The sequence below is a fragment of the Sciurus vulgaris genome, assembly GCF_902686455.1.
Source record: "Sciurus vulgaris genome assembly, chromosome: 7".
Lineage (NCBI taxonomy): Eukaryota > Metazoa > Chordata > Mammalia > Rodentia > Sciuridae > Sciurus > Sciurus vulgaris.
The window spans coordinates 130,907,200-130,920,385 of NC_136467.1; the positions used below are offsets into that span (position 1 = coordinate 130,907,200).

Below are 13,186 nucleotides of genomic sequence, written 5' to 3' on the forward strand. Positions count from 1 at the left end.
TGAAGGTGCCTGTTGACCAAGGTGAAGCCCCGGACATCTTACCTACAGCATTATGTCAGGTTCTGTCTCCACACTATGGTCAATCAGATAGATGCTTTTTGTTATTCACACACTTGAGGATAAAATATTATTCCATTGATGTTTCTTCTCCCCAACAGAACAAAAGAACACTGAGCTAAAACTCAAGGCATGCACGAGTGCTTCTAAGCTCTATTTAGTTTGGGGAGACTAGAGGTTGGCAAGGCAAATGCCTCAGGGTTCCTCAATGTCATCACCATTGACCCTCAGGGCTGAATAATTCTTTGCTGTACATTATCAGATGTTCAACAGTGTCTCTGGCTTCTGTCACTAGATGCCAGCATCCCTTCCCTAATCAAGACAAATGTGTTCCAGACATTGTCAAATATCCACTGAGAGGCAAAAATCTTTCAATTTAAACCTGTTTTTTTTTTTTTTTTTTTTTGTGGTGCCGGGGATTGAACCCAGGGCCTTGTGTTTGCAAGGCAAGCACTCTACCAACTGAGCTATCTCCCCAGGCCAAGCCTGTTTTAATATTTACCCATGCATACCTCTAGTATAGTAACCTTTGGCCTTGAGTGTACATTAGAATCTTCTAGAGAACTGATTAAAAATAGATGGCTGAGCCCAATACCAGATTTTCTGATTCACTATAATTGGGCAGGGCCCTGAACTGGTGTAGGTTATCAGGCAACATGGTGGTCTCTGGTTCTGGTACCTTGCTTTGAGAACCACTGCTCTATCTCATTTCTTCCAGCGGGCCGCCCTGCAGTCCAACTATTTGCATCATCTCTATTACATTCACTCATTTTCTCTAGTGAGAGCTAAGCTGTCTTTCCATATTTCCTCATCTCCACAAACAATGCTCCCATCAGCATCCTGCCGGTCCCATCACACATAGTGTGTGACTTTCCCTAGGTCTACACCCAGTAATGGCATTGCTACTCCTAGGGCCTCACACACTCTATTTCAATGAATCTTGCCTGACCACACTCCAGAGTGGCTAAGCCCAGCTGGGCTCCCACCAGCTGGGCATGAATGGGCTTAACCCCATTTAACAGAGGAAGAGTCTGTGAATCTGGAAATTAATTAAACTGACCTCCTCTGCCCACCATTAACAGAAAAAAAGTGGATTCTGGGTATAAACCCATCTGAGCTCTTGCTGATTACTTATGAGGTAACCTTACAGGGACTTTGAGTTCACTACAGAATTTTCCACAACTCTCAAACCAGGCTTTAGCATCACTCCCACCCCAAAATTGTGCCTGTTCAGCCTCCTTGGACTTCATATACTTCAGACAGCAGGAACAGCAATCACTGTGCTGAGAATCTTGCCAGTAGAAAGAAGAGGGACAACAGCTCTCTCGAGGTCCTCCCAGAGGTGGGCTGGACCTCCTAGGTCAAATTCCTGTTTCCATGGCCCACAAATCACCTGCTGGCTTGTATGCCAGCCTGTTTGAGAAAGCAGAGGAGGTGACTGTGTGCTATGGCTTGGATCTGGAACATCCCCCAAAGGCACTTGTGTGGGAGGCTTGGTCCCCAATGCAGCAGTGTTCACAGGTGGGGCTCCTCAATCCCTGGCAACCACTTTTGTTTTTTTTAAATTCTCTGCAACCTTCTCATTTCCAGACTGTTGCCTTAATGGAATTGCAAAGTAAATAATCTTTCTATTCTAGCTTTTCTCACTCAAACTTATTCCCTGAAGATTCATCCAAGTCAAGCCTGCATCAGTCATTCATTCCTTTGTATTATTGAGAAGTAGGTGGTGTCGTAATATACCACTGTTTGTTTACTCATCCACAAACTGAAGGACATTTGTGCTGTTTCCTTTGGGGGGGTGCCCTTATGCACAGTGTAAGAGTTTTTGGGTGAAGACAAATTTTCACACCCAGGACTACAATTTTTAGCTGGTAGTGCTTTAATAAACAGCCTGCCTGTTTTCCAGAGCACTGGAACCAGCTTCCATTCCTGTGAGCAATGCATGCATGTTCCACTCTTTCCATACCTGTGTCAGCCCTTGGTGTTGTCACTATGTGATTTATGTTTTTATTTTGCTCATGTCTCTCCCTTCATCTCTCTGGTGGTTTTTCTCACCTAATAGCATTTCCATGGTGCAGAAGAAGGCACACATCCTAGTTTCTTCCTTCAGCCTTTCTAGTAGGTCTGTGGTGAGCTTGCCCATGGTTTAATTTCACAGGTCCTAATGGCTAAGGATGCAGATCCCTTCTCCTATGACCCTCTGCATTGGGTGGCTCCTCCCCTGCATTGTCTGTTGATGTCATGTGACCATTTCCTTATTGAACATTTGTCAGCTGGGTTCTGAGAAGTTGCTAGGCATCTAGATGCTGGTTCTTTGTCAGCTGTATGACTTGCGTGTTTCTTCCCAGTCCAGATCTTGCCCAAAGTCCTCTTGATTGTGACTTTCACAGAGCAAGACTTCCTGATTTTGAAGAAGTTTTGATTGGGATTATTATGTTTTTATTTCTAGCACCTCCTCTTGGTTCTTGCTCATATCTTCTCTGTTATCAAGAAGTCACCCTCCTCTGCTATGTCTTGTATTGTCATCTGCTTCAAGCCTGCTGCTAATTGCTCAGTGAAGCACTTTCTGTGATGGCATTCAATGATAAATCTCACCCTTCTGTCATCTCCTTGTCGATTGATCATCTTCTCATCAGGCAGGATGCTCTGCATTTTGGTGTGACAAGTAGATTTTGATTGAAACCTGTATGCTCTGGGAATTATGCTGACCTCCTGGATGTTATTTAAATTTACATCTTTGCTGGTTCTCTCCACCTCCATTTGGGTCCCAGGATGAGGTTGGGTGTAGGAATCCAGATTCCCCATGTGACCTCACTGGATCCCTGCCTGCCAGGCAGGCATGGGGTACCTTGTACTTCTCCCTGCAGGCTTTTCTGATCCCAACCCTGTGGGAAGGAGAAACATCTGATGCTGCTCACTGAGGTATACTTTTCTGCCACTGTCATGGGGAGGGGCTCTTTACAGCCCACAAGAGGGACAGTTCCCAGCTTCCTTCCTACTCAACTGCCCCCAGCAGCATCCCAGGATTGGGTGTCTGCTGCTGTGGGTGGACCAGAGCTCCATCTGTGGTGTTGGGCTACAGTTGTCTTCTGAAGCTTTTCTGTTTTGCTAGCATGCCCTTCCTCTTCCTTAGGGCAGGGAAGGCATGCTGGTGTTGAGGTCTCTTTCCCCAGGTCAGTTGACTTCCCTGTTAACTGCCTGCCTCAGCATCTCACTTGAGACATAAAAAACAGAAAGACAACTTGGGGAACTCATCAGGTGATTGATTTGGGGATCTAGCAGTCCCTGGCCCATCTTCTACCTTCTCCCCACATTTCAGTTTTCCTCATTTTTAGAAAATAAATTTTCCAAAGTTTTAGTTTGCACTGAGTGGAGACATTTAGTAAAAGTATGTCTCCTCATACTCCAGAAGCAGACTTCTCAACATATTCCTCTTCCTTTAGAAACATTAAACTGTTCTGGGACATCTACGTTCTTCTCGTTAACCTGCTTACCTGACCTTACCAGAACCCTAGCCCTCAAAATCAACAGAAAGTGAGAAAAAAAAAAGCAAAGGAAATCAGCCAGCAAAATCTCCACAGGCCAGGCCATGAGAGAGTTCATGTTGACTCTTCTGAAGAAGAAATGTCTCCAGCATTAATTCAGGTACAAGCTGCCTCATGTTGATTTACTATTGCTAAAGTCTCCTTTTTTGAAGGATTCACTCAGAAATTCCAATTTTAAAAATAATCACGCACATTCAACACTTGCTTCCGTATCATTAAAAGCTTCCCTACCTTCCCAAATGGTAGAAGATCAGAAAAAGAACCCACCTCTTTTCCATGACCTAGATCCTGATTCTAAGGTGCTGGACCACAGTGCATCCTCTGCCAGGCAGCAAAGCCCTCATTGGGTTCCCCACAGATGCTGGGCTGTGGCCCGAGTCCTGCTTGCTGTGTGCCTGGAGTGGAGACCAGATAACCATGCCTCACAAAGCTGTGGATAAATTAAGAGTCAGATTTGGGGGTCGAGAACAAAGACCTTAGCAACAAGCACAGAATCTGACTCATGGTTTTGATAGTTTGATTGCTATTAAAGTGATGCAAACAGTTCAGAATTCTTAGGATACTCCAGGTAGCTGAAGTTGCCAGAAAAACTGAATTTTAAAGAAAAGGAAAAAGAGAAGGAAAGAAAATAAGGTAAGAGAAATCATATTGGAAATAACCCTTTGATGAACATCCAACAGTGCTTCTCAAAGTCTCATGCATAGAGGGCTCCTAGTACAGAAGGCCTGGGGAAGGACTGGTGCCCATGCTTCTAATGAGGTCCCACAGCCTTCTGACAGTGCAGGTCCACAGACTACCTGTGAAATAGCAAAGACCTGAACAATCCAGTTCGAAGATATGTAAAGGACACTAAGAGAAATCTGTTCTTTAATGGAAGATATTTCAGGCAGTTCATTGTTTTCCCTTTTAAAAAATGAAACATGATCATAAAAATTATATGACTGCTTCATTAGTGATACTGAAACAGAATAAGGATGCTGATTTAAGGCAGGAAAAAAATGTAGGTGCATAAGTGAATTAAAAGCAAAATGTCAGGTTGGAGATGTAGTTCAGAGGCACAGCTCCTGCCAAACACACACAAGGCCTCTGTCCAATGCCAGCCCCACAGAGGTAAATAAATAAATAATAAAAGCAAAAACTCTGAATATAAAAATGAAAACTAGACACTTGTCTCTTACCAACAGTTTTCAATAAGCTCTAACTACACTGAGCATAATTCCTAAATCAAAACTCAGATTACATGTTTCAACTGTTTTTCAAAAGACTAAAAGTGAAATGAGGATTTTGGTTAGGGTGACTTTTCCAGTGAAATCTGAATAAGCTATTCAGCAACAAAAGAAAGATGAAAAATAAACCACACATAAATCTATGAATATGTAATCTAAATACTTTAGCCTAGATCCCCTGATTTGAGGATCTAGGTTTGGTTTAATCAAAGCAACCATCCTCTCTATATTAATCTAAAAGAAAATATTTAGCCATGTGAACAAGGTACACCTAAGTGTGTTCCAAATCATTGTATTTTTCATGGCATATTAATTGGTCTTGTGTGGAAAGCATAAAAAGAAGTTTGGAAAACCCAAGTCAAAGTTGACACGTTTCTTTGTTGATGGACTGTTCCTACTCAGAACCTGACCTGCTGGATGCCAACACAAGGTAATTTCATTTTCTTCCCTACTATTTAAGTTCGTTCTGGGAGCTACCTCTTCTGTGCCCATAGACTCCCTTGAGTAAAAAAAAAAAAAAATACTCGTTTAAGTCACAAGCACAATGTTACTTTAATATTTTAAAAGTTCATCACAATTTAAAAAAGAAATTTCCAGCTTTGATTTGGGGTCAGTCCCTCTCCTCCAAGTTGGAGCTGAAGACTGCAGTCCAGGAGGCTGCAGCTGGTCTTGCTCTTTCTCCTCCCTATGGCCTTCTACTGCCACCTCTCCCTCACAGCACATGCGCCTCCAGGTCTGCAACATGTGGGACAGGAAGGAAAGGAGGGAGTGGCAGGAAAACTGTCCTTTAGTCAGCATGTTGTGAGCAGGTGACAGGGTCTGTTAGCCCTAGGAGGAGCCATGAAGTAGCTATGAAAAGCGCAACTTCAGCAGCCCTCAACTCCCACATTCATTGTTGGAGGCCTCTCCCTGAAGCCCTCGGATGTGGGTGATGCCCACATCTTCCTTGGATCCTTCCTCTCTCTTCTCTCCGTCCTCTTGGCTGAGATCTTTCTTCCCCAGCTCTCTTCCCTCCCTCCCTCCAGTACCATCTTGAGCTGATTCCACACCAGTTCTCTGCTGGTCATGAGGGTCATGTTCTCCATGGAAAAATGGACACAGCCTTTCCCCAGAGAAATTCTTGAAGAATAGGATACTCAACACTCCTTACCCCAGATTCCACCCCAGTTCATTCAGGTTCAGCTTGTCAGTAAATCATTTCTTACCCTTTAGATTGGTCAGAAAACTCAGATTCCAGAACATGTGACTACCACCTAACCCCTGGGCCATTTCGCACTTTAGGGAACTTTCACAAAATTCTGAGTGGTCCTGCTATAAGCCCCACCATCACCAAACTGGATGTAGGAGGTACCTCCTTTCTTCTCTCTCTGTCATTGTAACCTTCTCATAACTCAATATTATATTTTCCAAAACTACATATTCAAATAAAATCTCTCTCTCCACTCTGCTGGCCCTTTGAAATTCTGGATGTGGGTGCAGCATCTAACTAGCTTTTGATCTTCTACTGTGAAATTCCTGCATATGGTCTAGCACCTCCTTTGAAACAGAAATCCATTGTCTCCTAGAGCCTTGGGCAATATCTCTGGCTTCACATTCTGTTGAATATGCAAATGGACCTCCAGTATCCCTAAAAGTACTTCTGAAACTTCTCCCAACTTCAAAACTTCTTTTCATGGTAGAGATCATGGGACTAGTTTACACTACTTCTATATACTTCAGTAGAATGTTGGCATTGAAAAGACTTAAGGAGCAATCCATTTCTACTTCCTTCCATTAGTAGGGATGAGGATCTAGAGCCCAGAAAGTGTATTGATAAAGTCAAGTCCCCTGGCTTCTCAGTGCAGAACAGGACAGAGGCAAGCTGCCCAGACAGAGTCTCAGCCCAACTCAGGGTCTGGTAAAGAGAGGGGACTTTAATCTTTAAATTTTGAAAAAGGTGGGGAAGAATAAAAATATCCTTCATTTTTTAAGTGGAACAAAACCAGTCATTAAAAACAAAAAGACTTAATGAAGAAAAGCTACACAGGAAGCATTTCCAAGACTCTCTGTGTCACAGTTCTCTGAGACACTGTTTTATATAGTCATCCATTTTTTTAATAATTCAAAACTATTTGGCAGCTCTTCCTTGGGAGAGAATGTTCTACAAGTCAACAGGATTAGGCCAGAAGCACTTCTGTGAGATTAAAGACCCACATTAGGGAGAACATGTTCTTCCTAAGAAAAAGTAATCATTTTTATGTTCATATTGAATACCAGTTCCCATGATGCACAAAGGAAGAACCTGGGTACCCTCCCTGTTCCTAATAGCCACCATATCAGGAGAAAAAGTAGAAAAGAGCAAAGATGCTTTAATGTTCTGGGTAGAAATTCAGCCACCAGCTCCCACCTCTTGAGAGAGCGAAGTTGTTACCTACAGTACTGCATCTGCCCTGTTGATTGTAGGGTCTTCCCCTCCCTGAGAACACAAGATGGAGTTCCATCCTTCCATCAATTCAGAGCCACTCCACAACCACCAGCCCTGGAATGCCCAGTGCTCAGAAGCTGGTGAAAACATCTTTAGGCAACAATGGGGCTTGGGCCTTCCGAAGACTCCCATTGGTGGACAGATTCTTGAGGCAGTTGAATCTTTGCTGAGCCATGGGCCTGGTAACAAGTCTCAATGATATGGACCCTCAAATGTCAAACCTGGGCCTTGCTGGCAGTAAGTATCCCTTCAGTCCTTTGAGTGTGGGGACAAACATTCAGGGAAGATGCTTTGTATTGATGGGGTGGTGGCTGCCTGCATGGATTGCTAAATTGTTAAGAGACAGACTTCTCTACGAAATTAAGGAGTTTTAGAAGGCAGAAACCATGTTATGCCAAACCACAAAAGATACACTGGTACCCTTATCAAGTGGTTCCTTGAGGGCCTCACCCTTAAGTTCAGTTTATCAGTCTGAGGGATTGGGTGGGTCCTGGACTGGGAGCCAGAAGTCCTGACTAAGTCTCAGCAGGTCATGTTTCCTCTAGACCTAGTATCCCTTATCTCTGAAAGGCTAACATGGACTCTTTGGCTCCCTGCAGACCTAGCTTTAACTGAATAATAAAATGATGAGGAAGGTATGTAAGGATGGAAGGAGGGAATGGATGGATGAATGAGCCAAATCAAGGAGAGGAATGAGAAACAGTTCAGGTCCCAGCCAGAGCTGTCAGTCAGCTGCCTCTTTTCTTTCTTTTACTGCCTCGGCCTGGGTCTCACTATAATTTGAACTCATGGGACTGTGTTGTGTAGTAACAGGTGGCTGCATTATATTTATTCACTGGAGGAAGAAACTGTGGCAGGAGAGGCGTGCCCAGCAGTGGGTGGAAGTGATGAACGCTTACACCTTCATTTACAGTCCACTCTTGTACTGGATCAATACCCAGAAACACCATGTTATCAATGAAGCTATTCAAATAGGCCCTCCCACAGCTGTTACCATCAGTGAGATGAAAGACCATATTCCAGATTGTCTGTGGAAGTCAGACACCCTGAAGACAGGGGTTGTGGACTCAGAGGCAGCATCCACAGGGCAGAGACCCCTGTTGCTATGCAAGCTACTCTGATGGTCTCAGGGCAGCCCGTGTCTAATCGGATGCCACAGCACCAGGCAAGATCCACATTCCCGATTCCCATCATTCAGGAGATACATTTTGACCACCCCTCCACAAAATGCCTCCAATGCTGGAACACACTGTCTTCTACCCATTGGACATCTATCCTGAAAGGAATGTCCACTACCTTTCCCTTCCCACACTGGCCCTGGAATGAACTGTTTCAATGCTGAGCTTTTGCTTCATATCTGTAGCCTCCACTCACTGAAGGTGGGAGAATTATGTACCAAGGGTATGATTAGAAAATGGAGCTAACCTCATGGTAGTCATGTTGACACAGATGGCACATTTGGATGTTACATTATTAAAGATTTTTTGAAAAGCCAGTCTGTTGTGTCTCATTTGCTGGTAGGAGGGCAATGTTCTTCTCCTGTTTGATGGTGGCACATGTCAAACCAATACAATGAGAACTGGAGGTTGGCTTTGAAGGGACATATTGAATCAATACTTGTGGATGAGCTCAGTTCCCTCCATCCAGGATTTAAGCTCAAACATGTGCAAGACCCTGGGCTAGGTCCACAAAGGCAGTGCTGTGCTGCAGGATGCTAAGTTCAATTGCCACAAGAATGACAGTTGCTGAGGGCACACAGGAATGGCAGTCCACAATGACTCTGCCACTGGTCAAACAAGTCATCACGAGGCCCATGAACCACATCACACTATGGGCTGAATGGCTGATATCTATAATATATTGATTCTTAGGTGGTTGTCACTGAATTGTTTGTTATACAAGAACACTGCAACATGGTTATCATGAGTCTTCTCTTACTGATGAAGAGAAAGGATCCAAGGGCATATGCCATTATCTTATATTTTGTTGTTGTTGTGTTGTTCCTGAGCCACTTGTCCAATTTGCATCTGCCTGACATTAGAGTCCCTGATCTTTCCACCATACCCCAGGGTATCCTTTCCCTAATCCTGTCCTGTTCAAACATATGTGGTGGATGCTTTAGTGTGTGCATAATCATCTGCTTGGTCTATAGATTTGCTTAGAGTAATGGTTGGTGAGTACCTCCTAGAATTATACACAGGAATACATCCTTAGCAAATAGTGATCCATGGCTGCCCAAAAGTGAAGAGTCCCCTTTTACTCAGATACATGAGAACATCTTGAATACTTTCTGGAAATGGTTCTAAAAGTAGAGACAAATAAGATTATGAACAATTTATTTAAAATTTAAAGAAGAGAATGCCTGTATCATGCCAAAATCTTTAACCCATTGCTTTTGAAATGAGAAACCCACTCACCATAGTTGCTCTAATCATTAAATGTAGATTTTTCTGAGAGGAAAGGCCAGTTTTTGATTATTTTGTGGTGGTGATGTTATCTCTGTGTGTGTGTGTGTGTGTGTGTGTGTGTGAGTGTGTGTGAAAGACACACACACTCACACACACACACAGAGAGAGAGAGAGAGAGAGAGAGAGAGAGAGAGAGAGAGAGAAAGAGAGAGAGAGAGAGAGAGAGGGGTTGTGAGAGAATGTGATTCCTGGCTCTTACTAAACTTAGGTAATTCATATTTTTTTTTCCTGTGTGGGCAGAAGGGATTAGTTCCAGCAACTGAAAAGAAAGCCCTAGCCCTATCTATGTGACCTGTCTCTAGCAATGGCTTGTAAAAATTTTTCTTTTATTTTGGGAAGGCAATGGAACCGTTTTTCCCCTTCTGTATATATGATCTTATATTGTAACTCAAAATATAAAACAGGACTAAGTGGATGTTCCTTGATAGAAGAGAGGCAGATATTCACTCCTTCTTCAATTTGTTGCTTCTTATCATTGTTGCTTTCAACCATGCAGATGCCTAAAGTCTGAGACTTCACTACAATACTGCTTTATGCCCACCATCTGTTAGCCCTTACTATCAAAGGAAGATGGAATCCATAAATGGACAGATCAATGCAGATTTTTTTCCCTTATGAATGAGGGGAGTGGGGTAGGCTTTTTCAAATTTATTTTACTATTTTCACAGTATCATGTTTGCTTTTCTGCCCCCACTATTATACTATAATATGTATGAGGAAAGAAATTGAGGCTGCATCTTATATGGGATTCTCACTTCTTTCTATGTCATCTAATGAGGTACTTATGAATGAATGAAGCTCCTTGAAACAATGAAACATCAATGGAGAAACCAGATGGTATACTGATTAAGAATGCAAGCTTTGCCGTCATAGTGTGTCAGCTTGAATTCTGCCTTAACCAATTATTTGATGGTCAGACTTAGGACTTTTCCCCATCAGGAAAATGGGAATTGCACAAGAATGCTAGTGTTCACAGCATAGTCATCAGGATTATTCCATGACACCTAACAAGTGTCCATTAGAATTACTCATTAAATGTTAGATGAATTTTTTGGTAAGTAAAAACATAGAAGAGTTATTATTTAAAATAGTCCCATAATCACCCTAACGTGTACATTTTACCTTCAATGCCTGAAATTCTCGGTAGGGAGATAGTCCATAGTTGGGAAGCTTTTGCAATTCGGTTTCCAGGAAACTGAAATTTTTGACAGCGCTGACGGTTTTGATGTGAAAATCTGTATTTGATCTGTAAAACCATGTATGCTTTAGTACAATCAAATCTAGCACCCAATTATACTAGTATCAAAGGTTTTTTAGGGCATTCATTCATGCATTAATATAAGAGAAATAGTTGAAAATTATGTAGCATACTAACTGTGAAGTTAAAAATTTGCCTTGAGATGTCTATAGACAAGTGAAGGTAAATTAAGAGTATATTACTTTAAGTTTTCAATAGATGTTCCTCACCGGAGTATGTTATGCAGTTTGACCTTTCCTAATGAAAAAACCTAAAATACTCATAAATCTGCCATTTCTTGAGTGCCAATATCACCTAAGGGGAAAATTCCACATGCGCCCTCATGTGTCACAGTCAAAAGAAGGTGTGCACGGTGTGGTGGCAGCACATGCCTGTAATCTGAGCAGCTCAGGAGGCTGAGGAGGAAGAATTGGGAGTTTAAGGCCAACCAATTGGGTGAGGCCCTAAGCAACTTAACAAAACCCTGTCTCAAAATATAATATGACAAGTTAAAGAATCTGGGGATGGGACCCAGTAGTTATGTGCCCCTGGGATCTATGCCCAGTACCAGAAAAAAGAAGGTGTATACAAATATTGCATAAGATTTCATCAGAGGCTGGTGATGTAACTCAGTGGCAGAGTGCTTGCCTAGCATGTGCAGGGTCTTCAGTTCAAGACTTGCTACTGCAGAAAACACAACAATAAAGGAAAAAAAAGAATGCACCCCATCCTAAATATCAAGCTATGTGTATATGAAATATAAATGTTTCATGTTGTGAATTGACTACCCATAAGCAAGCTATCTCATTGTATATATGCAAATATTTGGAAATCTCAAACACTTCTAGTTCAAACATTTTGCATAAGGGGTACAAGCCTAGAGTACAAGTTAGCATTATTTTTTCAGATGGAAAAAGTTGAAGCAGTCATGTTGCAACAGCATAAAAAGCTGGATATGAAAGACCTTAAACATCCTGGGACTTGTTCAATAATCCTGGTCTGGGACTACATGTTACAAAGTAAGCCAGTGCTAAAAGACTGATTCTATAAGATTATGTAGCACCAATGTTAGGATAAAGCCTCCCACTGTACTTCTTCCTCACAATCAAAAGAAATCAAGGGAGGCTATATTGATTTTCCAAAGAGAATAATATTTACTGGAGAAGGGCTCAAAGCCAACACAGTCTAGTGCCTTTGTTATGTCCATAATGGAGGTAACACATCTGCCAATATTAACTAATTATGTCCCTACCAAAGCAAAGTCAAGTGGTCTTCTAATCCAATGATCCTACCATTATATGTTAATGGTTATCAGAAGGACTAAATTCTATTTTTAAGTAAATTTTAGACAGAAAAGAAGAGTCTCAATTATACCTCAAATATAGCCAAATGCATTAAATGCACCCCTATGTTTGTTTCATAGAGGTCAAGTGTCAGAGCTGCATTAGGGTTAAAAGCAAGTGGACTGCCCACCCAGGTGTGATTGCTCTGCAGACCTGATTTGGTAGCACAGCCTTCTGCAAAAGCACTTTGCTTTTACTTTTCTGGGCTATTTCTCAGCACAAGTCTGATTTCTCATGACACCTGGCATGTCAAACATTCTCAGATCTTGGATGTTGTAATTCATGACATTTTTTTCTGATGATGCTGAATACAAAATCACAGCTCCTAACCTTTGATGATGTGAATGTGGGTGTGCTGACCAGAAGTGAGCAACAGAAAACAGGCAGAGCTCCCCTTCCTCATCTTTGGTGTGGTCATGGCCTGGCTTGGGCCCAGGCAGCCTGCAGGAATCTGAGGTCTACTAGAACACCTCTGGATCAATGGCAAACACTGAAACAGTGGCCACCTATTTCTTCCCTTGCCTTCTTCACAGGTCCTAAACAGAAAAATAGAAATTCATCAGCCAGCATAAATGAGAGCACACCTGGACCACAGGGTGAGAGACTAAGGCATTTCCAGGACCCACCTGCAACCTGCAGGAAGCACTCTGAGTGAGAGGGGTAAGTCAAAGTATGTTTGAGCAGAGTAACACCATCTATTCTTTAAACGATCATTCTGGCTACTGAGAAAGATGGGAGTAACTGATCAGTGATGAGGGGCTAAGTCAGGAACACCGGCACTACCTACTGTGAAGCTGAACCAGCATTGGGTAAGAAATGGCTTTCAATCTGAGCGGGTCATAAATG

The 13,186-nt window shown here is 42.5% G+C and overlaps 1 protein-coding gene across 1 annotated transcript in view; it reads right to left on the minus strand.

Annotated features, from left to right (window-relative positions):
• Positions 1 to 13,186, minus strand: part of LOC306665789 (uncharacterized protein) — a gene marked incomplete at its 5' end in the record, with an annotated part of 729,076 nt that overhangs the window by 20,485 nt on the left and 695,405 nt on the right. Inside the window, 2 exons of the mRNA XM_079147400.1 lie at positions 10,883 to 11,006; positions 12,701 to 12,876. Coding sequence (XP_079003526.1) covers positions 10,885 to 11,006; positions 12,701 to 12,876 — 298 coding nt within the window. The 3' untranslated portion in view covers positions 10,883 to 10,884. The remainder of the gene's footprint in view (positions 1 to 10,882; positions 11,007 to 12,700; positions 12,877 to 13,186) is intronic.